This window comes from Halichoerus grypus, chromosome 7, assembly GCF_964656455.1.
Source record: "Halichoerus grypus chromosome 7, mHalGry1.hap1.1, whole genome shotgun sequence".
Taxonomy (NCBI): domain Eukaryota; kingdom Metazoa; phylum Chordata; class Mammalia; order Carnivora; family Phocidae; genus Halichoerus; species Halichoerus grypus.
In genome coordinates, this window is record NC_135718.1 from 101,468,159 (window position 1) to 101,494,648 (window position 26,490).

Sequence of the window (26,490 nt, forward strand, 5' to 3'; positions counted from 1 at the left end):
ACTTCTAATCCATTCCTAAAATCTGAAGCAAGAAGGTCTGTCATGTACCAAAAACAGTGATCAAGAGTACATTATGCTCTAAGGAAAAGATTATCATCCAAAGACTTGATTCTGACTTTTAATAACTATAAAGTTTATTCAGTCAAAGTAAATGTTGTCATGGAGGATAATAGGGCCTCTGTTCTCAGGGTAGCCATACTCCTTTTGAGAGCAAGTCTGTTAAGGAGGAGGAGAGAAGTCTTTCTGGATAATGCCAAGTGCTGAAAGTAGAAAATAGTTTCATCGTTCTTCAGGGCAGAAATTGAAGGGCCCAAAAGAGATCTCAGTACTTAAATTTTGTATTTTTTGTATTTTTCCTAGCACATTCATAGATTATCACCTACATAAGCAGCCTGTAAGGGATTTGCTTTATTATTTACTCATTTTGTAAAGTGAAGTGCTGAGGGATTTTAATTGCCTAAAATCCCATATCCAGAACCCAAGGCTTCCAGACCCAGCTTTAGGAAAACTAGTAATTCAGTCACTGATGACCTGTGTACCTTCTTTACTCATGGATGCTGAGATTCGTAAACATTTAGAACACTCAGGTACTGTTAAGCCATACCTAGATGGCCAAGCTTTTCGGTTTTAAGGTTTTTTTCTCAAAATAGGCTCTACATTGGTGTGGTGGATAAGGCTAGGATCACAGACCTGTACCAGAAGAGCTGTAGTCACCACTTCACATATTTGCCTTCTTGCTAAGTCACTTCTGTTGCCTCTGTTTTTCATATTTTAATCCTTAAGTTCAGTCCTCCTAAACGTTAGGACTTTAGAGCAACCAACTCTATAGTTCGTACTCTGCATTTGCAAGCAACCGCGTATGTGCTGTTCAGTGGGTTGTGTTAACTCGAAACCATGAACACCTTAGGCCCTTTGCTAGGTAGGATCATACAGTGGGTCTCCCACCACCACCACCCCTTAAAAAAAAAGTATCCAATGAAAGTAAGGTATTTATGTCAATGCTTCTCCACAGTTTGGTCCTACAGTTCTTACCTCTGGCTTTTCTGGCATGCAACTAGATAACCCAAAAGATGTTGCAGTTAGTTGGCGGCAGTAGCTTTAGTCAACTAACTCTTTGAACATTTCTCTGCCCCTTGAACAGTTCTGGTAAGAGAGAAGATGGTGCTTTTGTCCTTAGTTAATAAATTGTGCTTTATGATGGAAGAATAATTGGGGGAAGCAGGCTGGGGAATGAGGATAATTTGAAAAGGCATTTAATTTGCTTATTTTCACAATACAAATTACAGAAGTAAAGTTCCAACATACTCTTGGCTGGAGGCAAGATGTAGAAGATAGAATCAGAATATGCCCTAGCGGAAAAAACCTGAGAGGCCCATCAGGACTTCAGTGTGTCCGGTGCACCTGCCCGCAGGTGCCCAGCTGATCTCACAGCTCATTGGCATCTTCAGTATTTCCACGTGCCCTTTCCAATCTCTTTTCTACCTGTAATCTACAGTTAGCCACAGTTGACCTGTTTGTGGAAAACATCTCATTTTGATTGTATTTTTAGGTGATTAATAAATTTCAGCCATAAGATATCTTTGTATGAAATGAGCTAGAAAAGAACTGGACAGTGATGTGTTAACGTCACACTGGCCATCTTGGCATTTGCACGTTGCTGAAGGGCATCATTTGCTCAGCCCTTTTCCTCCTCCCGTGTGCTGGTCTTCATTCACACCCTCAGGTGTAGGCCTGAGCCTGCTGTTGGTGCCCAAAGTTACGGTGCTCTATATGATTTTCCTGAAATAATCCAGAAGACAGTGGCAACATATTTCAGGCCAAGAGTGCTATTGATTTTCAGCCTTTCTTGGGGTATGATGGGTTGGCAAGTCATGTTCACCCCACCACAGAAATGAAGCTTCTGTGACCTGGTGTCACGTGGATTCTTAAGTGGAAGCCCTCAGATCTGGGGCGCCTGGCTGGCTCAGTCGATAGAGCAGATACTTTCCCTCAGTTTTCCAGTTTTCCCCCACACCTAATTTGACAATAATTATTTAGAGTGAAATTGGTAGAAATCGAATAATAACAGACTTAACAGCCTACTAGCTGTGGGCATCATTATGAAATCTAGCAAGTGGTTAAAGTTTGCTTAAGACTTGCTAACGTACTCCATATTCCAATGTAAGAATTATTTTTAAAAACACATTTCCCTCAACAGAGGAATAAGATACCATAGAAGAAGAAAATTTTACCTGAACTGGAGAGTTTAAGCAAGAGATGAGACTCTGGTAACATTAGGCAAGGGGTCAAGCATCAGTTACGTATCAGTTGCTAGGAATACAGAAGTCCATTTCTTAGCTCAACATAGTCTGGTGGAGGAGGCAGAGATGCAGGCGGTGGCCTGAGGTCGGTCACACTTCCATCACTAATATCCTGACCTGTTTTCTGGATGCCTTGAGCCATCTTCTTCCCTTTCCCCTCTGTCTACGTTGCTGACGTTTCTAAATATGATTAAGGTCTTTTTTTTTTTTTTTTTAAGATTTTATTTATTTGACAGAGACACAGGGAACACAAGCAGGGAGAATGGGAGAGGGAGAAGCAGGCTTCCCACGGAGCCTTGATCCCAGGGCCCTGGGATCATGACCTGAGCTGAAGGCAGACGCTTAACAACTGAGCCATCCAGGCGCCCCTGATTAACATCTAAAGGCCTTTAGACAGTGCTTATCTGGCTTGTTTCTCACCATTTCTTGGCACACCAGCTAATAAGTAGTGGGATTGTAAAGTTTCATCTTCTAGGTTTCTGAGCAAAAAAAAAGTCAACATCGTTAATGTAAAGGGAACTCCCAAATGCATTAGTGTTCAGTGGAGAATTAGAGCAGGGAAGTTTCATTAAGCAGGCCTGTGCTTCCAGATGAGTCAGTCTCAGGTCCAGGGATCATGTAGAGGAGCAGAAAGGAGGGACAGATGGATTCTGGCCCTCCGGATTTAGATTTGCCAAGAGGGAAAGTGTTCGATGTCCATTAAGTTCACGCCATTCTGTGTGGAAGGATACCTGGGGTACTGACTTAGGGCCTGGTTTTCAAGCTGGAAGTATACACACTTCAACTGAGGCAGTTTTCAATATTTGTTTGACTAAGGGATTCAATGGCTTGTACAAAATGTAAGTATTAACATAAAGAATGTTAATCAGTGCCAAGGGGGAGCTGTCATCAAACTGTTCAGTATGAGAAGCTGAAAAGAGTATCACACCAAGAGTAAAGGTATGCTCCCCACAGAAGCTGCTAGGGCTACCCACGATGGGGGGGGCGGGTTGACTGGGTATCAGATTTCTATAATCTGGGATAGAAAAGGATGTTACAAATTTTCCTCTTAAATAGCTAAGTTACCAGACTTTATATCCAGCTTAAAGGCTCACAGGGAAAAATGGAGTAACTCGTGAACTTGACCCACCTTGTCGCTCACGCCCCCCCCCAACCGTAGCCGAATCAGGGCCGTTCAGGTACTTGAATTTTTTAACCTTGGTCCCAAAGGTACTTTGGGATGTAATCAGGAAGCACAGAGTGGCCAGGTAGGCCTCCCACGTGAGGCAGCCCCATTCTTACCCATGGGGAAAGTACATGGTACTTTTTATTCCAGAAGCACTGGTGCAGCACCTGACAGGTGGTAGGCATCATCCTCACTAGGTCCCCAAAAAGCATGATTCCACCATCCTGAGGAACTCTGTTTAGAGAGCCAGAGAGAGTGAAAAAGATGGGAGTGGTACCTCCTTCCCTGGTGGTTTAGGTGTCGACGGGACAGCCTGGCCACTAGCACCAGACCATGCCCCTACTCCTTGGGTTCCCATCCATTCCTCGAATACAAAGGCTTTTCGCAAGTATGCTTTGACCAGAGGTCACAGGAAAAAAGCAGTGGTAACAAAGGGTAATATCTCTGGTCCCACATGTCCCAAACTAGCTTCTTAGTCCTCCTGCCACATCTGCATAAAAATAGCAAACATTCAGAAGGTGCCAGTGTGCCCAGCACTGTTTGAATCGACATGGAGCAACTGAGTCCTCCCAACATCCTTGTAGGTGGTATTTTCAGTCTCACTTGGGCATTAGAAGAATGAGGCATAGGGGCGCCTGGATGGCTCAGTCAGTTAAGGGTCTGCCTTCGGTTCAGGTCATGATCCTGGGGTCCTGGGATCGAGCCCCGCATCGGGCTCCCTGCTCATCGGGGAGTCTGCTTCTCCCTCTGACCCTCCCCTCACTCGCTTTCTTTCTCTTTCACTCGAATAAAAATCTTAGAAGAAGAAGAAGAATGAGGCATAGATAACTTGCACAACGACACACAGTAAGGGAGCCAGGATCTGGTCCAGGCAGTCTGATCGTCAAAGCTTGTGGCAGAGCTGTGAGCAGCACTGGACTCGAAGTTACTAAGAAAAGTCACAACTCTCTGTCTCGGTTTGCCCAGCTCTAAAATGGAAATGATTCTGTCTTCCTCATAGGAAGTGAAGTAAGTGAAATAAGATAGGTTTAAATAGAATGCCGGGTGTTTGGTTGCAAAAAAAAAAGTGAGAACTTTATTGCCTTGTTAAACCTATGTAGCTTAATCTAGTGCCTGTGCTCTTCAGAAAGCTAGAATTTCCTAGAGCCAAATAGCTTCTGTAAACATGGGGTAAGGTCAGGGTTTCTCTTTCCCACTTCAGATTATACGGAGGGAATCCTTGGTTCCTCGGACGTATCCACGGGGAGAGAAGCCACACTGGTGGAGAGGACTTTAAACTCCCTCTCCACTTGCATCTGACGTACCCTGGTCCCACACAGGATTTCACCCCCCAAAAAGTGGTTCTCTACCAAAAAGAAACCGTTGAAGGCCATTGACATCTTTTCCAATTCGATGGTTTGAACTCTCTTCCCATTCGAAGGCGCCTGCACAGGCCCGAGCTCAGCCCTGGATGGTCTCTGCCGTTCCAAAGCCACGTTTCTCATAGTTCTTGATACCTATGGGTTGTGCCCATGGGTTAGGGGCAGCACACCACCCAAACGGATAACTGTTGGCTTGTTCAGCTGCTACCATGTTTTAGGGGCCGTAGGGGTTTATTGGGGCCTGCCCCTGGGGTCACCATTTGCGAGGGAGTGAAAAGGAGGATTGGGCAGCGGGAGGAATTGAACGGAGATGCTGTTGCAACAAAGGCTGTGGAGATCTGTGAGATGCTCGGGAAACAGGACATTCTTTCTGTGTCCTTGAGACGAGAGGGCCAGGCTTATACCTTCACGTTGTCTGATGATTGCCCCGAGCTGGGGAGGAGGGAGCGCGTCATTTGCGGGGGGCGGGGCGGGGGCGGCATTCTCTTCAGCTGAGGGCAATTCTGGGCAAGGGACTTAGCTTGAGCCCACACTGTCAGTAGCTGGGGATTGGAGCGCCTCCGTCCAGGAGAGAGAGGGTCACAGCATCAGTGTGGGCCAGCCTCTCACCGCTCACACATACCGGTTCCAGACAAGCAGCGCTGGGAAGAGCTTCAGACTCTGGCTGGTTTCTTCCTGGAAGAAGGTTAGTGTGCAAAACATAGACCCTGCCGTTGCAGCTGGTCTCTAGGCCAAGAGACATCTTCTCTCCTCATTCCAGCTTACTCTGTCACTTCGCACCTCTGCTAGTCAGGATGGCTTAACCAGGTCCTAATCACTGAGGGAGGCTGAGCCCGTGTCCACCAGGTCTTTCTACAACAGGCCAGCTACGTGTGTCTGAGTCAGGTATATTCTTCCCTGGTCCAATGTCCTCATGACTAGAGTCCAGTATCTCTGCCAAGCGGTAGTTTCCCTCCTTACTTGTTCCTTGCCAAGTGACCCCAAAGGAACTGTAAGCTATATAATGGGTATGTTCCTGGGGCACCCGGGGGACTCAGTCGGTTGTCTGACTCTTGATTTCTGCTCAGGTCATGGTCTCAGGGTCGTGAGATCAAGCCCTGCGTCAGGCTCCACGCTCAGCACGAAGTCTGCCTGAGATGCTCTCTCTCTCCCTCTCCCCCTTGCTCCTGCTCTCTAAATAAATAAACAAATCTTAAAAAAAAAAAAAAAACTTTAATGGGTATGTTCCTGTGTCACTAGTGGATGTATTCCTCTTCTCAGAGCAAGAATTTCTAAACCCACAGGGCCCAGAGTTGCAGGGATGAAAAACCCAAATTCTCCAAGTGGGTCCTTGGGAGTGATGGTAAACTCAACTCCACCCTTGGTCTCTAAAAGGGCAATCCATCCATGCTGTTACCCAATGCTGTGTAACAAATTATCCCAAAACTTAGTAGCTCAAATGACAAATACTGTCTCTGTTTCTGTGGGTCAGGAATGCAGGTGCAGGTCAGCTAGGTACCTCTGGCTCGAGGTCCTTTGTGAGTGCCATAAAGCTCTTGACAGGCTGCAGCCTCATTTTAGGGCGCATGGTGAGACCATCCCCTTCCAAGATCACTCTTGGTTGTTGGTAGGCATCCGTCCCCTCATCACCGGGCCTCCCCACGGGGCGGCCTCACGTTACGGCCACTGGCTTCGATCAGTCCAACCGGCAGTGAGGAAGCACCCAAGACAGAAATCATAGTCTTCCTGTAACTTTGTCGTGGAAGAAACAGCTATCACTTCTGCCATATTCTCTTTCTTAGGAGCCAGTTAATAAGTGCACACTCAGGGGCGGAGATGACACAAGGTTGTGAATGGCAGGAGGCCGGATCATCAGGGAGTCCTAGAAGCTTCCTGCCACACCCTCTTCGCAGAGTATTCTCTCCAACCTGGCTCCTCCGCAGGCTTGCAGCTTCTAGGGGGTCCCGGGTGAGACAGACACAGCGCGCTCCCTGGTTACATGCCCACTGCACGTCTCTTCTGATGTCATGTAGCTTCTTTGGTCCCAAGACATGCAGGATACCACCAGGGTGGAAACACACTCCCTAAGCTTTCCGCCAATACCAGCTGAGGTCCAGGCAGAAAAGGCAAAGCCATATTCAGAATGTGTCTATTCCAGTCACCCACATGTGGGATGGTCTTCCAGTCATGTTATTTCCAAGCTCCTGACCAACCAGCCATGCCCCTTACCGTTTATATTCTCGTTTGGGGCCACTTCTTCCGCCCCCCCTCAGTAAGTGACCAGATGTGTTGCCCAAAAGTGCCTGTTGGGACCGTTTCCCCTCATCGCTGTCGTCTGGGGGCACCCTGGCTGCAGAGAAACAGCTATGCAATCGGGGCTCGGGCCCACCTACCGAAACGACAGAACCAACCTGAGTTTTTCTCCTTCTCTCTAAACTGACCGTCAGGGACCCTTCACGCACATGGAGGGGCAGCTTAGGGAGAGGTTCCGGTGTGATGTTCGTGGAAGCTGTGGGGCCCTGGGCCACCTGCTTGTCCCTCAGGCCCTACGTCGGCACAGTTCTGGGTGTGTCACAGCTCAGGACTTTGAAGGGCTGACAGAACCGCTCAAGCCAGGCAGCTCTGGCTGTGTTGTCACTTCATATCCCAAGGCCAGGGGCTCGGCTTCTCCCAGGAACCTTGTATAAAACTCCACTGCAGACGGTCTTGCTTTGTAATTCTGCTGCTGGAGCTCGGCGCACAGCAAGCAGCTCGTTTCCCCACCAATACCTTTAATACCATCAGGCCTTCAAGTTAGGGTTGCCCACATGGCTGTGAGCCCACTTGCCCCTCTGGTTGCACCTGCTCCAGAACCCGCTCAGAGCTGGCACACTAACACGTCGCTCAGTCGGTAGGTTGAGAATATGCCTAAGTCCAGAATATGCTGCTTCAGAATCCAAAGAGGCCTCCTGGTCATTGTGCTCCACTAAGAAGAGTGGCAAGAGGTGGGAGGCACAGTATTCTGTCCTTTAATTTGGAGGGAATGCAGCAGCATGCCCCAGACCTCTGGATCCCTAAAAACTTCACTGATGGGGTCGGTCCACATCAATCTGCTCTAACAAACATTCCTTTGGACATGGCGGCCGCCATTATGTGGGGCTACAACTCTGCTGAGTCTGCCATGGTCTTCAGTGGGTTTTTTGTAGAGGCCAGAGGGGCAAATGAAATGGGGACGTTCAAGGAACCACTACCCCCGAACCCTTCAGGTTTCTAAGGAAAGCATCAGTCAGGGCTGTTCCCACCTTGCCACAAGGTATTTACTCTGGTGGCTGGGAGGAGGCGACTTAGCATTTCCCACGGTGACGGCTCTTCCCTCAGGCCCCATGTTAGAACACTGCCAGCCTGCAAGTGTATCCATTCCAATTGCATACTCAAAACATATGGATGGAACGCCTGGGCAAGTCGTGGGCCCCGTGGACTCCCTGAGTCAGACCTGGACCAGGACTCTCTCTTGCCCCCAGCTCTAACAGAGGGACCATGCTGACACTTCCAATATCAGCATCAGGCTGAATCCTGTGTCCAGAGTTCTTCAAAGTGTGTGTCCCCAGTGTATGGCTCCTTGAGTAAATGACCCTGGGTCCCCCTTGGCAGTCATTACCATGGTTTTACAGGGTCTCTCCTCCCCCTGATTTCTTTTAGTTGGTGGGGTTCCAGGTCCAAAAACTGAACAAAGAGACGGTGACTTTTTATTGAGGTGGCTGCCATTGATCATTGCTTGTAGAAGTATCCACCATTGATTTGCTTGTAGAAACTGAGCGATACTTGTTGACTGTTCACCATTCCTGGGAAGGCTGTGTTCTATTACCCACCTCTGTAGTTCTGTGGGGATCAAACCACCCAGCTGCCGCTCGGATTTTGCTGCTCACTATGGTAATTTTATCCACCTGTTTCTGAGCATGGCACACTACTAGCTGACCTCTTATTTGATTACCTATTTTGCTCGCTGCTCTGTGAGGCCAATTCCAATCATCGCATCTCGCACTGTCAGCCCTGGCCTCCAGAGGACAGCCACCCCTGAGCTTCCCAATGATGCTGGAACCCTTTTGTACAGTACTTACTTTGTGCCTTTGGTAAAGTGAATATCCTTCAGGATCACCCACAGAGCATACTCCACTGGTGAGTTTTCTGCCCTTATACAGTATATCCAGTCTAGAATGCCCATGTCTCTAATCCTTTTGTTCCCTTCTTCCACCTGTTTTAGAATTTCTACTTTATTTAATATGGGCCATCCCTTACTCCCAACTTCCCAGAGCCATCATGGGAGCAGGCAAAGATGACTTCTAGGTTTGAGGCTCAAGCAGCCGAAAGGATGGGGCTGCCATTAAAAGAAATGGGGAAGACAAATGGTGGAACACGTTTGAAGGAGTTGATTAGAGTTCAATCTTGGACATGTCACACGTAAATGGCTATTAGTTAAATGGAGATGCCAAGTAGGCAGTTAATGTATTAGTCTGGAGTCCAGGGGACAGATCTGGATCGTAGAAGCAGACGAATGTTGGGCGCCTGGGTGGCTCAGTCGTTAAGCGGCTGCCTTTGGCTCAGGTCATGATCCCAGGGTCCTGGGATCGAGTCCCACATCGGGCTCCCTGCTCAGCGGGAAGCCTGCTTCTCCCTCTCCCACTCCCCCTGCTTGTGTTCCTGCTCTCGCTGTCTCTGTCTCTGTCAAAAAAATAAATAAAATCTTTAAAAAAAAACAAAAAACAGACGGATGTCCTCATCCTATAGATGGTACTTAAATGATGCAACTAAATGAGATTAACAGGGAAATGGGCATAGAGAACAGAAGAGATTCAAGGACTGAGCCTAGGATGCTCTAATGGTAAGAGTCTAGGAGAAGAAACAAGCAAAAGGAACTGAGGGTGTAACCAGTGAGCTTGGAGCAGGGGAAGCATGGTGTCCTGGAAAGTCAAGGATAGAAAATGTCTCAAGAAGGAGGAAGGGATCTATGGTTTCCAATGCCACTGGAGTGGGCTTGATGGAGCATGAAGGAAAGGAATTGGAGACAGCGGATATAGACAACTCTTTTCCAAGAGATTTTTGCTTATTTGTTTTGTAGTGGGAAACAGTGGGTTCAAGAGGGGATTTTAAGATGGGAGAAATAACATGTCTGTATACTGGTGGGAACGGAGAGGGAAAGTTGATGTTCAGGAGGGAAGGACTGCTGAGCAGAGACCTTGAGTGGGTGAGAGAGGATCGGGTCTGGTGCCCAAGTACGAGGGTAGCTTCGGAAAAAGGTTCAGAGGGCCAACAGCTCACCTGTAGGCACGGGAGAGGAGGCAAAGAATATGGGGAGATGTGCTTTGCGGGTTCTTACCACTGCTTCAGTTTTCCACGCTGAATGAGGATTGGGAAGAAGTGTTTGAGGTTTGAGATGAGAGGTTCCTAGGCCTGGGATGAGCTCCCACTTAAAGTTTGCAGTCACGACTCTAAAGGGAGACTAGTCACCAGGCTGTTTCTCTCTAGCCACCCACAGCTGCAGGGGGTGAGTGGGCCTCGGGTCGGCACTCAGCCAAGCAAGTGCAAAGATTTAGGAGTGGGCCAGGGAGCTGAGCACCCAGTGGGGACTCAGATGTCACGTTAGTCAGTGCTGCTTCTCCTACGATCTACAAACATCCTACCCCGGGTTTGTAAGGTTCGCGGCGATCGTGACTGAGTCACAGTCACGGTAGAGGGCTGGAGCAATATGCTTCTGTTGTCGTAGGGATGGCGAAGGAATGGAGTCCCTAGACTTTCCAGGTCACGTCTTCCCGTGAGGCCCAGTACGGTCCCCCATCCTGTTCTTCTGAGTGGATTCGCGTCCATCTTCTGCCACGTGGAGAGCTACCAAGAGAGCCTAGCAGAAGGTTCACTGCCCCAATTTTGAATTAATAATCATGTTGGTAGTTGTATATTTGTTGTTTCTAGAGAATATATGTTCTCATTTTATCTGACCCACCCATGTGTTTTGTGAGTGGACCAACCTGGTTGTTAAGTTTATAAACTTTGATGCCAGCCTTTGCAAGCAGCAAACCCCTTCCAACAGGGTTCTGTCGTGGTCAATGTGAAGAAAGACCCTCTTCCTGCCAAACTGCTTCTTACGCATCTGGACTGGAAACTTCGAGTTTGGGTGTCGGGATTCAGAAACATGTCTTAGATAAGTGTGGACCATCATAAAGGATACCGAGCGTAGGAGGCAGAGACAGGGTTTGTATTGTGGTAAATTGCTTTAGATGTATCTGAACCACCTCAGACTTCCCGCGCGTTCCTATGTAAAGCTGAAATGTTGTTGCCCAAAGCCGCTGTGTCAAAACAGCAACAAACAAACACAAAACAGACCATGTTAAGAAATCGGTATGGTCACTGTGTCCGTTCTGGAGTCGGTGTGCAATAATTGCTTCTGCCATATTCAAACACCATGCACACATTTGTTTACACTTTGAAAACCCTACACAGTTTAGAGACGTGGGTAGTCATATGGCCGAAGGAAACAGATGGGAACACAGTGCTGTCGCAGATTCTGACTCAGGGTAAATCATTGCTGGGCTCCCACTAGGATCTCAATGCTCTGCCAGGCCCTGGGATAGGAGGGAAGGGGAAAAGTGGAGCTCCTGCTTTCAAAAAGTATGTTTGTGAGGAAAAGGCTTACATTCCTGGCATTATATGAGGGGCAATCTATGTATACGCACAGATTCATATTCATCCTGGAGCTAAATATATTTATTCCTTTATATATATCCTGGGGCAGATATTTAAACATTTTAAAATGGAAAAAAAAAAAAGGTAAAAATGAGGGATTTTTGCAAATATTTTCTCACCCGTCACTACCGCCCTAGGAGAAAGAGTGTTACTTCCCTTTTACAGGTAAGAAAACCGAGGCTCACAGACGTTAAATCACTTACCCAGGATCACTCAGCTCAAAAGCGAGAGTCTTGAAATCAGTGCCTTCCATTCCAAAGCCGAAGCACCTGCCCTCTCCGCAGACGTGCTGTGAATCATCAGGAAGGCGGGAGCAAGGACGGTGCTGGGAGGAGGGGTGCCCGGGAATTCTTCACTTTTGGAACCGTGGCCATTAGATGTCACACTTACCAGCGTCTAAGGCGGGGGCTTCCTCGTCGCCCTTCCCGGCTCTGCACTCAAGACCCATCTTCTCCCCACATCTGTGGGGATTCCTCATCGAGGTCACGTCTGTGGGGAAAATTTGTGTCAGCTGCGACCTTCCAAGGGGCAAATCAATCCCATTAACGCCAGCTCCCGAGAGAGCCTGACTCCACGGGGATAAAAGAAGAAGCGGGAGCTGACGGTGGTGGCATTTTTGGTCTTTTCCTCCTCTGAGGAGGTGGCATAGCTGACATGTGGATCCAGAGTCTATAACGGGGGCATTTCTTTCTGAGACCATGAGCTCAAGTGTGGAAGGGGCCCCAAACTGAGCTGAGCGGGGATCGAAAGGTAAATCCGTTGGGCATCCTCCTAAGAACAAACTTTTCCAGCCAGAAGATCAGGCTGGGGAGCTCAGGCGCTCATCATTCGTGCCACAGGGTCACCTCGAGAGTGTGCTGGGGGTCCAGGGTCGGAGACGCCTCACCTCTTCCTTAGCGATGGCCAGTCACCGGGGCCGAACTGGAGGATCGCTTGGCTCCGCAGTGGAGTCTTTGAAGCCAGGCAGGCCTAGGTTCAGATTCCAGCTCTGGGCCCCCGGGGAAGCTACCCCATTCCTCCATGGCTCAGTTTCCCCGTTCCTTCAGTGGGGGGTCCCAGAGCCTCCTTTGCACAGTTACTGTGGTTCTCCGAGAAGATAACGGAAAAGGGCACCCCAGGGTAGCCGGCCCTGACTGGGTGGCTGCTATAACCTTTGTTGTCAGCATCGAGCCCCCAGTGTCTCCCACGTGCACATCTGTCAGCCCCAGCTTGGCGCATGGCCCTTTCCTGTTCGTTTTTTTTTTTTTAATTTATTTATTTTTATTATTATTACGTTCAGCTAGCCAGCATATAGTTTCCTGCTCTTTAGAAGGTAAGCGCTCTGGGAAGAAAGCCCCACACGTGTCAGAGATGCCAAATAGCCCTGGGGCAGGGAGGGCTCCATGGGAGGAGCACCTGTTAGGGGGGAAGCAGTACGGGACAGGGCCCAGCTGTGCGACGTGGGGAGAGAGCCGGCACCTCTCTGGGCCTCCATGTCCTGAGCTTTTACCCTGGGGGGGTCAGGGTAACTGCCCTCGATTTTGAAGAAATATCTGCCTTTTGACCGGTGGGCCGGGGGAGTGTGGGGTGGGACTGGGGCTGTAGGGAGGCCCCACTGAGAACGGGACAGCAGACGTGCTGTGCCGGACCCACATCTGCCCCCTGAAGTCCGTTTACTGGCACTTGCATTTTAGATTCATAGTTGCCGTGAACCCAAATTCCTTGCGTCCTCTGAGTGCAAGCCCATGGCTCAGAAGAGCCCCACAGTCAATGGCAATAACCTGCCCTACGGAGACCTGGCCTCCGAGGTGACCAGGCGCAGAGTCACCATGGCCACCAGGTACTTGAGAGCTCTCTGGCGCACCTGGGGCGTGGGGTGGGGGGATGGAGCGGCCGATCCCCACCAGATGCCTAAAACTGCAGGAAACACTGGTCTGCATAAATGTGCTCACACGTGTTCGTCTGTTGCTTCAAGGCAGATTTTATGGGTGAAAAACCTCTTTGTCACCCACCTCAGGAAGTAGATTCATGTGGTCTTCCAACAGGCGATGAGAAGGGTGCTGGGATGAATTTCAGATCAGTGGCTCTTCATGGGGGGGTGGGGATCGCTTTGGTCATTGGACAGAAGTGGTGATGCACCCTCCCGGTATAAAAATGCGTGACTTTGCAAAGTTTGGGGACAGCCTGGACTCTCATTCCCAACTAGGCCGTAAGCTCCCTGCAGGCAGGCATTTCCCTCCCCCTCAACCCTGCAGCCCTGGAGCCCAGTACGGGGGCTCTTTGGAAGAGATGCCCGCAGCCGGTCTGGTCCCGAGGAGAAGCTTTGCAGCCGCTCTGAACCCCCACTGCCTGACACCCTCTCTTGATGGTAGGGTTAGTGGATAAAATACAGGGGGCCTGGTGCAATTTGAATTTTAAATAACAACAAAAACGTTTTTTGGCCTAAGGATGTCTGTGCAATATTTGCGATATGCTTAGAGTAAAAAATCAGTTGTTGTTTACCTGAAATTCAAATTTCACCGGGCACCTTGTGTTTTGATTTGCTAACTCTGACGAGCCCATGAGGCCCCTGTGGAGTGCCCCGTCCTCTCTCTGGTCTAGATCCCCAGATCTAGTCGGGTGCCCAAGACCTCTGCTATATAAAGGTGCAGAAAGAAAAGATTAGAAAGAAAAGACTCCCGATTTCTATGAAAACCAAGCTCTACTGAAATTGATGTCCAGTTAGCTGCAGCTCACTTGCTGTGTGTCAGGTGGTCAGGGGTCAAGTCCGAGGCTTTCCTGTGGGGGGATGGGAGCTACAAGCTGGAGGAAGCGGAGCGGGGTGGGTTGGAGGGGGTGCTTCTTCACTCCACTTGCAGCAAATGCCAATATGTTGCAATTTACTTCTTGTGTTGGTTAAGTGGATTTATAAGTTATGTTATCTAGTCTCAATGAATGGAACCCTCAAAAGAGACAGGAAGCCTAACGAAATTTCTGCCAAGAAACCTGGCTTGAAATCATTCTAATAATGCCAAGTGTGAGTAAGCAACAAAAATTGGCAGAGCTGACACTTTCCGTTTGAGTTCTTTTTCAGGTACAGTATCAGTATGAATGTAAGAACAATGACTTTATTAAAACTGATACGTAGTTGGCCAAAAAATAAAAATTGACTTGAAATATGGACCTCCATCCAGTATTACTCACAATGCTTCTTGACCTTAGAGTTTGGGGGGATGTACGACATTGGCGAATTGATAACACACCTTAGGCACAATGTCTTATCATAGATATGGGATGTTGCAAACTTTCACGGACAGGAGTACATGGCAGATTTGACAGCCCTGGTTGATCTCGTGAGAGTGGGCCTTGTCTCTGGGGGGTCGTTTTCACTCTGCAGCAGCATCTGCTGAAGAAGGAAGAGATTCCACAACTCTGAAGCCTCCCCTAACCCCCCTCCTCAGCACCTCCTATCCTTTCAGCAAAGTTAGGGGTCAGCTCTGACTGGGAGATGCAGTGGTGAACTCGTGGTCAGGAGATCGGAGCCTGGATTCCAGTTCTGCCTTTTACTAGCCACGTGACCCGGGTAAATCCCCTTCTATCTCCTCCTCCTCCGCTGAGAAGCTTATCGTCAGGTGTGGCTGTGAATCTGCAGGTCCGAAGTTTCTAGCTCCACGTTCCTGACTCTTTAAGCGCTTGACAGGCCAGTCCTCTCCTCTTGAAGATGGGGTTAGCCCAGTCCTGAGGAGGATGGGAACACCGTGGTAGACCCCAGAGAAGGGTAGGATAGCCTGCAGCCTTGGTGGGGGGGGCGCAGGGGTAAGTTAGGCAGAAAGGAGAGGCAAAGTGAACTTAAGGCTGAACTGGCCAGGGGTCCCTGCATGGCTCTGTCGGTTGAGCGACTGACTCCTAGTTTCGGCTCAGGTCATGATCTCCGGGTCATGAGGTCAAGCCCCGCATTGGGCTCTGTGCTCAGCGGGGAGTCTGCTTCGGATTCTCCCTCTCTTCGTCCTCTGCCCTTCCAAACCCCAAATAAGTAAATAAAATATTAAAAAAAAAAAAAAAAAAAGGCTGACCAGAGAATAGCTGAAATGCAAACGAAACCTTGAGAGAGAGAGGGAGCGAGCCTGCGCTCAGCTGAAATTACAGGGTGCAGACTGGTAGGGCTGGACCCACGGGGCCAGGGGAGGAGACAGCTGAGCTCTGAGAAGAGCTGACAATTGAAGCATGAACAGAGTCCATCTCCCTTTTGCCAGCTGATAGCTCTGTAAGCCTGGGTGGAGGAGTCAGGAAGGATGTCCTTCAACATGTTGAGTGGTTCTCTTTAGGTGCTGGGATCTGAGGGTTTCTTTTTTCTTTCTTTTTTTTTTTTTAAAGAATCCTATGTGTATTTAAAAAACATTCACTGTGCCTTTCCTCCCAGAGAAGAGAGATTTACCAAGAAAACTGATGAAGCCAGGGAGATGCCCTCCACTCTGGATTTGGAGCAAGTCCCTGCTAGCGTGGCCGGCCCTGCAGAACCCCCTGCCCCCCCTCCTTCGCCCGTGGAGGACTACAGAGTCTAAGGGGGCTTTTACAGCACTCTGGCGAAGTTGGGGGTGTCTTTGAAGACTGTCTTGGAACATCTTCTTTCTTTCCTATTTTTCTCTCATGATCACTGCTGAGTGGTGTTTATGCCTCACTAATGCACTTAGAGCAGTCTTTGGTTTTTCAAGTCAAGTCTCTGAAATACGTCCACATTTGATCTTTAATTTGTGTCATTCTATAGAACATAGTCAATTGTATTTGAATTAAAAAAAAAAAAAGACGAGGCTTCAATGTTTGTTATTAAATCTGGATCAGTGAAAAGTGCAGGAATCTGTGACTTTAAAGATTTGAGCTCCAGAGAACCATGAGATATTTGGGTTTTCAGAACTCAGCCTGGGACACTACAGTTTTACGGGTTTGTGCACTAGTTTAACTGAGCTGCATCCTGTCTGCTGGTGCCAGGCTGATTGTGGTTCACATGCATGGACAGTATTTCCAAGGTGTGCTTCTAGGAGATTTAAATGAATTTCAAACTCTGTAGCAGAAGAAACCCAACCTGAAAAGCAGCCAAGTGCAGAGTGGGAGAGAAGTCTATTGCTCAGATCCCATGTGCAAGACTCTGCACCCATCCCAAAGCACTTCTAAGGATTTCCGAGGCTCTTCTGAGCAGTTTGAAAGCATCAAAAATGTGATCATTAGGCTCAGGTCATGATCTCAGGGTCCTGGGATCGAGCCCTGCATCAGGCTTACTGCTCAGCAGGGAGTCTGCTTCTCCTGCTCTTCCTGCTTGTGCTCTCTCTCTCTCTGTGTCAAATAAAATAAAATCTTTAAAAATAAAATTCTTTAAAAAAAATGTGATCATTCAAATCCACATATGGGAAATATCCTGAATGCTAGCTTTTATTTCATCCACTTCACAAGGTCCTTATGGGTGTCCTCTCTCCAAACCTGCCCTTAAAAATGTACTCTGGTCCCCCTACCTGACTGTGCCTTTGATCAGATCAGCTTCGTGCAGCAGCACGGGGCAGGGGTGAGTGGAGCATGCGTGGAGTGCCTGTCTTCGCCAGCTGGGTGCTCCATATACTCATGACCTCCTCCTCCATCCGATGATGAAACAAACCTACACTGCTCAGTAAGATAGCCACTAGCCACATGTGGCTACTTACATTTAAATTCATTAAAATTAAATAAAATTCAGTTCCTCAGTTGCAGTGGCCACATTTCAAATACTCAGTAGCTTATTGGGCTAGTGGCCACCGTAATGGATGTTGCAGATATAGAACATGACTAACATTATAGAAAGTTCTATGAGACAATGCTGGAACAGAGAGGTTAAGTGACTTGTCTAAGGTCAAACAGCCAGTTAAGAATAGAATCCAGGAGAGCAAAAGTGAGAAAGACTAACCCTTGTGGTATTTTATTTCCAGTTCTTTTTTTTTTTTTAAGATTTTATTTTTAAGTAATCTCTACACCCCCCAATATGGGGCTTGAACTCACATGATCCTGGGGTCCTGGGATCAAGTCCCGCATCAGGCTCGTGCTCAGCCGGGAGTCTGCTTCTCCCTCTGCCACTCCCCCTGCTTGTGCTCTTTCTCTCTCCAATAAATAAAATCTTTAAGAAAAAAAATAAGTTCACCCAGCAAGTCTTAAATACTAGCCGACAAAGATTGTCCTTACTGAACACTGAAAGGACTCTACGTTATCCAAATAGAACATTGTGTGTGTGTATCTGATGAGTCTAATGTGCCAGCTTTATTAAATCACATGACACAAAGGAACACCCTGAACGATCCGACCTCCAGCTTGTAAATCAACAATTCAGATCAGAGGCTCTTGTAGAAAAACGTGTCACTGCTTTTGGGAATCAACATCCGAATCAGTGATTTCTCTTGCGTGTGCCCGAGCTGTGGCTGGGGAATCTGCTCCAGTGTCCAGCGGCAGCGCGCCCGTGAAACCCCTGCTGACCGCTCAGGGCCCCTCATGGAAGAGGGGGGCTGGTGAGACGGTAAGAACGGTCATGAGGGGTGGGGGCTGGGGAAGCTCATCCACAAGAGGTGACTGCGGGGTGCCTGGGAGCTCGACCTGGTGCAGTCAGAGGCACCTCCCCTCCCTTCCTTGTGCTTGGAACATGGCTCGTGCTTGCCTTTCCCGCTCCCAGAGGCTGCTCCCAGGCATAGCCTTGACACCGGGAGGTGGTATTGAAAACACCTGCACCCTGGGTGATGGACACTGGGGAGGGTATGTGCTATGGTGAGCGTGTGAATTGTGTAAGACTGTTGAATCACAGACCTGTACCTCTGAAACAAATAATACATTATATGTTAAAAAAAAAAAAAAAGAAGAAGAAGATAGCAGGAGGGGAAGAATGAAGGGGAAGAAATCGGAGGAGGAGATGAACCATGAGAGACTATGGACTCTGAAAAACAAACTGAGGGTTCTAGAGGGGAGAGGGGTGGGAGGATGGGTTAGCCTGGTGACGGGTATTAAAGAGGACACGTTCTGCATGGAGCACTGGGTGTTATATGCAAACAATGAATCATGGAACACTACATCAAAAACTAATGATGTAATGTGTGGTGATTAACATAACATAATAAAATAAAATTAAAAAAACAAAAACAAAAACACCTGCACGGCAGACGCGCCTGAGCCTGGTGAAGGCCTCTCTATAAACTTTTGAGATGTGGCAAGTAGTACAAGGATCCACTCATCCTGCTGCCACCCAAGACAAGCCTGCGTGTGAGTCTGAGTCCCCTGTGCTTGCAAATCTGCCACCTACCAACCTGGAGTGCGCAGCCTTCCTCCTCTTTTCCCTGCCATCTGCATGAGTGGGCTGGCTTCAGATTTCGCCTGGGAAGCTCCCTAGGTGGTTTCAAACCAACAAATACATTCCGTGGGGTCAGGAATTGTTGGTTTTTTTCAATGTTAAGACCCTAGAGCAGTGCTTGGCTCACACAGTAGATAGTCAATATTTTTAATTTTTTTTAGTCCATATTTTTTTTCTAGCAATTTATTCTTTTTAAGATTTTATTTATTTATCTGTCAGAGAGAGAGAGAGAGAGAGAGAAAGCACAAGCAGGGGGAGTGGCAGACAGAGGGAGAAGCAGGCTCCCCACTAAGCAAGGAGCCCCAGGCGGGACTCGGTCCCAGGACTCCAGAATCATGACCTGAGCCGAAGGCAGATGCTTAACGACTGAGCCACCCAGCGCCCTCAGTGGTGCATTTCAACAGGTCTTGACCACAGATCCCAGTGGAGATCAGGTACTTCCCCATCACCCAGCAGTACCAAGTAACTCATCCATCCCAGCGGGATATCCCATTTCAGTAGGTAACTCCTTTCCCGGACGTGATGGGGCTTGGTGTTCTCAGCACACAGTGCAGTCACACCTGGTGAGAGTCGGGGTACTGGCCGTCTCCCATGACTTCCGTACCTTTACAGCGGCGGGTGCCTCCCCGGGCTAGCATCTGGGCAACAGGCCCTATGGTTGATCATTCAAGTGTGTGCAAGACTGGGACAGAACTTTAGTCCTCCCCACCATTGTTACTAACTTGATCTGCCCCTTTAATATTCCATGTTTTCTTTCTACCAGCCCTGCTGCTTGTGTGTTATAGGGGAGACGGAACCTCTGTTCAACAGCACGTTCTATTGCCCAGTCTAGCATGTTGTGATTTTTGAAACGTGGCCCTGATGGCTGTCTCGCTGATGAGGGCGTCTATCCACAGTCGTTTTTCTTCCCCCCAATGCTGGCAGCTTGGTTTGTGTGGCGACAGGGGCAAGCTGGTGCAAGGCCACACGCAGGGTCCACAAACCCAGACATATTAAGAGCCCTCGCTCAGAAGGATGGCCCAACAGGACCAACTTGCCAATCTCTCGTGGGCTGGGAACTCTGGTGGATGGCCCCAGACTCCTTTGGTGGTTACCTTGGGCGTCGTCGAGAACACACGGACATGCGGTCACTGCCTTGAGTATGTCACTACTTCAAGGGCAAGCCAGCATTCTTGCCAATCCGCCCTCTACCTTGGGCACTGCGGTGCCACTTGTTCTGTGCGCCCAACCCGCCGTATCTACTGAAGAGCCAGTAGTTAGGGCTCTTACCAAGCAAGGGCATCAGCTTCCAAGCTGCCTGGGGGGTCAGCGCCTCATGAGCCTGGACATGGAAGACAGCGAGGACTGCCTCAAGCTCTTGCAGATGCCCCCAGATGCCAGATGTGTTGCCGCATATCCTGACCCCACAAAGCCTTACTCATGCTCATCCATCCCTTGGCTTCCCACCGTCGGGGTCATCAGTGCAAAGGGTTAGCGGCCAGGGCTCATGAGGGATCACTAGCCAGGCCGCAGGCTCTGAGCTCAGCCCTCGGGCTGCTGTGTGAGAGGCTATACCCGGAGGAGCGCTGTGTGAACCTGCTAGAAGCTGGTGCTCTACTCGGGTATGCTGGGCTTCTGGCCCCTTTCGGAGCTGAGACCCATATCCCAGGGGTGCTCTCTCCTTGGGTGTTCTTTCTGCCACAGTGCCCAGCCCATACCTTCTGGAGTCCCAGACACATCTAACTCAGTGGCAGCCCTGCTTGGGAGACGCCCAGAGCTTTGATCTGCTTCACTCATAGTTTTGCTTTCTCAAAGGCGGCTTGTTGCTCTGACCCCTGCCCACATGTGCCCTTTCTTGACCAGACAGTGTAAGGGTCAGAGGCTCTGTGCCAGGTGGGGAATAAAAGCCCTCCAGACTCCAAAATCCCTACAAAGATGTGCACCTCTTTCACATTCTTAGCGATCGGATAAGCATGTACCTCATGGATCACAGCGTGTGGGACAACCCGAGTCTTATCTGACCAGACGACTCCCGAAACCTATGGCTGGGCCTTGGATTTTCTGGGGGTTCACTGCCCATCCCCTTCCCCACAGATGCTCCAGCAGCCTCAGTTGTTAGAGCATGTGACTCTTGATTTTGGGGTCATGAGTTTGAGCCCCATGTTAGGTGTAGAGAATACCAAAACAACAACAACAACACAAAACAGATGTCCCAGCAAAGCCTGCAGAGTGTCCCCCCAGCAGACGCCAAATTTCACAGGTCAGCATTACATCATCAATGTAATGGGTCTACTTTACTTTGGGGAAGGACAACAGGGACAGTCTCGGGCTGTGCAGGTGGGCTTGGGGGAGCCTGTGAAAGGCTTATTTTCTCCCTCCCACATGAGGCAAATCGATCTTAGTTATCAGAAACCCGTCAAAGTACTTTTTATTGAATTTCCTTGAGGATGAAGCACTTTAACAGGAATACTACCCACCCGCCCAAAGCATCAGAGTAAAATAGTAACTGTCTGCAAATGCCAAAAGACTTTAAAAATGGCCATGGTTAAAGATCCGATGAGAGTTCAGTATCATGTCGTCGACAAGGAAAAAAATCAGTATCATGTAGTCGACAAGGAAATTTGGTCATTTCTGTGACGTACATTTTCAAATAATACTGATATCATTCTACCAGGACATATCGGATTTTAGAAATTTCATACAACTATAGCTTAGAGAGAGTTTAGCATCACTTCTTATTTGACAGTTTTTCCCATGAAATTTTATGTATACAAAAAGTTACATAGTTTTAAAAAAACATAGCTCTTGTAATAGAGAAGACTCTGTTTCTTAAGTAACCAAAGACCTGATAAAGACAAGACAGAATCTCTGTTTTCTAGGCAGATGACATTAAAGGTAAAGAAAAACCTTACAATTTCTTATTACAAAAAAACCCAATAATCTAAGAAAACTTCTTCCTCTTAATAGAAAAACAAATTCTATTTTTTCACCAGTGTTTGTTGGATATTAAAACTTTCCGTTTAAAAAAAAAAAAAGTGCATAAATCCATTCCAGTCTTAGCTTGATGACACATAAAATTCCTTTCTCACAAACCTTCCATAACTTTCTGTATCCATTCAGCTTTTGTTCCAAAACTCCAACCAGGAGTCAGGTACCCACTCACACGGCTCTTCACGGACACTTGTGATCTATGGAGCTCGCGGGCTAGATTTGGGGCAAGGGAGTCTGCATTCTATTAAGCCTCTATTCCCTCCTTTTTTTTTCCTCCAGTCTCTGGGCCATGTTTATTGGTTATTTCCTGGGGGCTGTGCATTTCAAAGACATGACAAGATTTACAACCGCAAGGGGCAGAGAAAGAATGCAAGTTTTCTCCTAGGACCTTGCGGGGAATGGCTGTTTAAAATTTTCCTTTGTTTTAGGGGTCAGACAGCATGGGGCATTTTGTCCGTTTCCTCTTCATTCTCATCACTTTCCCAGAGATCCCACCTCCTCGTGTCCTAACCAGGCTTTGTCTCAAGTGCCCAGCTGTTGGCTTTGCAGAGCGATCTGCTAAGGCCTCTAACTTATTCTCCTGCTCCCCGATCTGTCTGTGAGCCCCAAAGCCAGCACAGCGGGGGACACTCCCACGCTCTTCTCTAACCTCAGCTCTTCCAACTTCCTAACTCAAGCTCAGCCTCTAGTTGGGCATCAGTCACCCTCCGAACTACGCACAGGAGAGGCCAGCCCAACAAGCCACCCGTTTGTTTCTGGGCTTTGCTGCAGTGAGCAATGCGCGCTTTCTCAAATAAGCCCCTTATAGCAGCCGCGTTTTGGGAGTGTCCCCGTACTCACATCGCAGTCCACAAGCATCGACAAACCAGGCCCCACAACCATCCCCCCTACACACACACACATACAGAGGCCGGTGGCAACCCGGGATCTCCCCCGCAGATGCCTCATTCCCAGGGCCCCGTGTCCTCTGTCTCCGGGCTGGCTCGCCACGTGTTGGCTCATGAGTCCTTCGGGAGCTTCCTGGGTGTGATTGAAATGGGCCCCTGCACTCAGAAGGCAGGGAGAGACTGAAGGAGGAAACAGCCACTCCCCGTTGGTAGGTCCCAGGTTTAATAAGCAAGGGAACTTCCATACAAGCCTTGTCTTGGGCGGCAGCAAGATGAGTGAATCTCCGCACCCACCCGCCACATCCTAAAAGTTGATAAGGAGCCCTTAACTGGGTTCAGTCATGTGAACAGTGCGGGTGAGGTACATTTTAAAATAATACTGATATCATTATACCAGGACATATCGGATTTTAGAAATTTCATACAACTATAGCTTAGAGAGAGTTTAGCATCACTTCTTATTTGACAGTTTTTCCCATGAAATTTTATGTATACAAAAGTTACACAGTTGTTAAAAAACATAGCTCTTGTAATAGAGAAGACTCTCTCAGCCTCTGGGGGCAGGAAAGGCAAGGGGAACCCATATCCAAGGATGGGGAGGGGGTGAGGAGCCTCCAGTTGCCAGCATCCAGCTCACACGTCAACTGGCGGTCATGTCTTCTCAATGACTTTCCACAACATTCCAGAGAGGGAAGTGTGATGAAAAGTATAGACAATTTAAAATCAGAGGATTATACCATATGTCAGGAGATGATAAATGTAATGGAAAGGAAATTCTGAAATAATCAGACAGGGTCAGGAAGGTTGGAAGTCACCGACGAAATAGCGCGTCAGCTGCAATTTTAAATAGGGTGGTATGGGTCGGCCTCCTAGGAGGGTGACAGTTGAGTAAAGACTGAAGAGGAAGTTAGGTGTGTGGACATCTGGGGCAGAGGGCAGAGCCAGCGCAAAGGGCGGGAGACCAGAGTGTGCCTGGAGCATTCAGAGGAGGGTGAGCAGGCCCGTGTGGCCCGGCTGGAGTGGAGGGAGTCGGGGACATGAGTAAAAGTTGAAGTCACAGGGGTGGGGAAACATCATGGGGGACTTTGTAAGGACTCTGACTTTGAGATGGGAGGCCATGCGGGGTTTTCTGGAGCAGAGAGGCACATTCTGGCTTGTATTTTAAGGGGGCCATTCTGGCCACGATGGTGAATAGGCTGTCTGGGGGCAAGGAGCAGAAGCACTTGAGAGGCCGTGTAGCAATCCAGAAAAAGACAACGGGAATCTGAGCAAAGAGCCATTGGCGAGGTGAGAAATGTGGTCAGATTCTGCACAGATGTACTCGAAGATGGAACCAACAAGAGTCTCTGATGGATTGGATGTGGGGTTTGAGAGCAAGGAGTGAAGGATGACTCCAATTTTGGCCTGAGCAACTAGGGGAATGGAGTTTCTACCAGCTCCAAGAAGAGCAGATTTGGCAGGTATGACCAGGGTGAGGTAGAGAAACTCAGAAATTCTAGTTTTGCTGATTGGATATGCCTCATAGACATTTTTTTAAGATTTTACTTTTAAGTAATCTCTACACCCAATGTGGAGCTCAAACTCACAACCATGAGATCAAGAGTTGCACATTCCACTAACAGAGCCAGTCAGGTGCCCCCGCCTAAGAGACATTTAAGCGGAAAGGTCAAGTGTGCAAATAAATATATGAATCTGGAGTTTAGGAGTAAGGTGTGGGCTGGAGGTATAAATTTGGGGGTTATCAACATAGATGCGGCATTCAGAGCCATGATGCTAGGTGAGACCAGAAGAATGAGCAGGTAAAGAGGAGACCGTTGAGCCCCGAAGCACTTTAACCTTAAGAGGTTGAGGCTAGGGATGCCTGGGTGGCTCAGTCGATTAAGCATCTGCCTTCAGCTCAGGTCATGATCCCAGGGTCCTGGGATCGAGCCCCACATTGGGCTCCTTGCTCAGCGGGTTGTCTGCTTCTCCCTCTGCCCTTCCTCCTGCTCATCCTCTCTTTTTTTCTCTCTCTCAAATAAATAAATAAAATCTTTTAAAAAAATAGGTTGAGGTGATGTGATCGTGAGTTTTGTGTGTCAAATTGACTGGCCCCAGGGGTGCCCGGATGAAACACTGTTTGTGGGTGTGATGTGAGGGTGTCTCTAGATGAAATTAGCCTTTGAATCTGTGGACTCAGTAAAGTAGACTGCCTTTCCCAGTGTGGGTGGGCATCGTTCAACCCACGTAGGGCCTAAATAGAGCAAAAAGCTGGAGGAAGGAGGAGTTCACCCCCTCTGCTTCCTGCTTGCCTGCTTGAGCAGGGACATCTGTCTTCCCTGCCCCTACACTGGGGTTTATGCCAACAGCTCCCCCCAGTTCTCAAGCCCTTGGACTCGGACTGAATTACACCATCAGACTACTGGGTCTCCAGCTTCCAGAAGGCAGATCGTGGGACTTCTCAGCTTCTACAATTGGCATGAGCCAGTTCCTCTTACTAAATCTCTTTTCATATCTATATCTACATCTCTTACTGGTTCTGTTTCTCTGGAGAACCCTGACTACTACGGGCTGAAAAGAGGAACCAGCTAGAGAAACCAAAAGGAGCGATCAGTGATGTAGGGGGAGTATAATATCCTAGAAGCTAATTGCAGAAAGATTTCCTTCTTCCCTCCTTCGTTCACTCTCTTCTTCCATCCCAAAGCTAGAGGCAGAAACTGACAGAGGGAAAGAAAAGGAGCCATGGGCTGGTCTGTGTGAGGATTCGCCTCACCCTCTTATGAGCTGTGACGGCCTGCCTCCTCACCCAAAGCTGTCTCCTCATCTTCCACTTCTCATTCGAACACCTGATAGCTACAGGTGCTCAGAAGGGTGAATGAGCTTATGTATTCCTACTTCTGGGGCTTCTAGTCTTTAAAAGCCTGCTATCAGTGGGGTGCAACGGTGATATCCAGCTGGTATGGACTGAATGGCGTCCCCCCCAACCCAGATTCGTATGTCGAAGTTTTAACCTCTAGTACCTCGGAAGGCGACCGTCTTTGGAGATAAGACCTTTAAAGAGGTAATCGCAGTAAAATTGTGTCACTGGGGGTAGGCCCTATTCCAATTTGACTGCTGTTCTTAAAAAAGAGGAAATTAGGGCACAGACGCACACAGAAGGAGGACCGTGTGGAGACTCAGGGAGAAGGCAGCCTTCTACAAGCCAAGAAGGGAGGCCTCAGAAGACACAACCCTGCTGACACCTCGATCTCAGACCTGTAGCCTCCAGAACTGCGAGAGAATAAATTTCTGTTGTTTTAGCCACCCCATCCATGCCCTTTGTTATGGTGGCCTGAGCAGACGAATACGCCTGTGGAGAGACATCTCAGCCTCTTCAGGCTCACGCTTGGCGCACATAGCCTCTATGAGGATTGACTCTCAGGGGGGAAGAAACGTTATGTTCTGGGTTTTGCTTTCCAAAGTACACTTTTTAGAACTCATGATACAGAGATTTGGCTTTACAGTCAAGGTTTTGAGGTGGAAGTGCTGGTTCTCTTGGAAATCAAAACACTGAGCCCTGGTCCTATGAACAAGGTTTGAGAAGAAAACAGGAAAAGGGCTCGACTGTGGCCTCCCTGCAGTCTGCATGAAGTCTGGGGGAAGCCAGGAAAAAGGAGAGAAAAAGAGAGCTTAGATTCTAGAGAATTCTTGTCAGGCCTTCGTGTCACAAAAGGTTTGGGGCATGAGAAGGCAGAAGCTACTTGTTCTTGCTTCCAGGTGAACCCTGTGTAGGGGGTGAGGTTCTAAGGGAAGTGGCCCCCACAGCAGCAGAGGAGTGGAAGGGACC

At 48.5% G+C, this 26,490-nt stretch overlaps 1 protein-coding gene across 1 annotated transcript; it reads left to right on the forward strand.

Annotated features, from left to right (window-relative positions):
* The first annotated feature begins 10,485 nt into the window (after nucleotides 1-10,485).
* MYOCOS (myocilin opposite strand) lies at nucleotides 10,486-16,995 on the forward strand. Its single transcript, XM_036080522.2, has 3 exons — nucleotides 10,486-10,687; nucleotides 13,193-13,338; nucleotides 15,898-16,995. The coding sequence occupies exons 2-3, from the start codon at nucleotides 13,244-13,246 to the stop codon at nucleotides 16,037-16,039; spliced, it is 237 nt and encodes a 78-aa protein (XP_035936415.1). The 5' UTR covers nucleotides 10,486-10,687; nucleotides 13,193-13,243; the 3' UTR covers nucleotides 16,040-16,995.
* The last annotated feature ends 9,495 nt before the right edge of the window (nucleotides 16,996-26,490 follow it).

Bases quoted from the DNA above. Each gene is read 5' to 3' on its own strand.
- MYOCOS (XM_036080522.2), top strand. From the start codon at position 13,244: ATGGCTCAGAAGAGCCCCACAGTCAATGGCAATAACCTGCCCTACGGA. The intron at 13,339-15,897 runs GTACTTGAGAGC...CTTTCCTCCCAG, and splicing joins AGAGTCACCATGGCCACCAG to AGAAGAGAGATTTACCAAGA.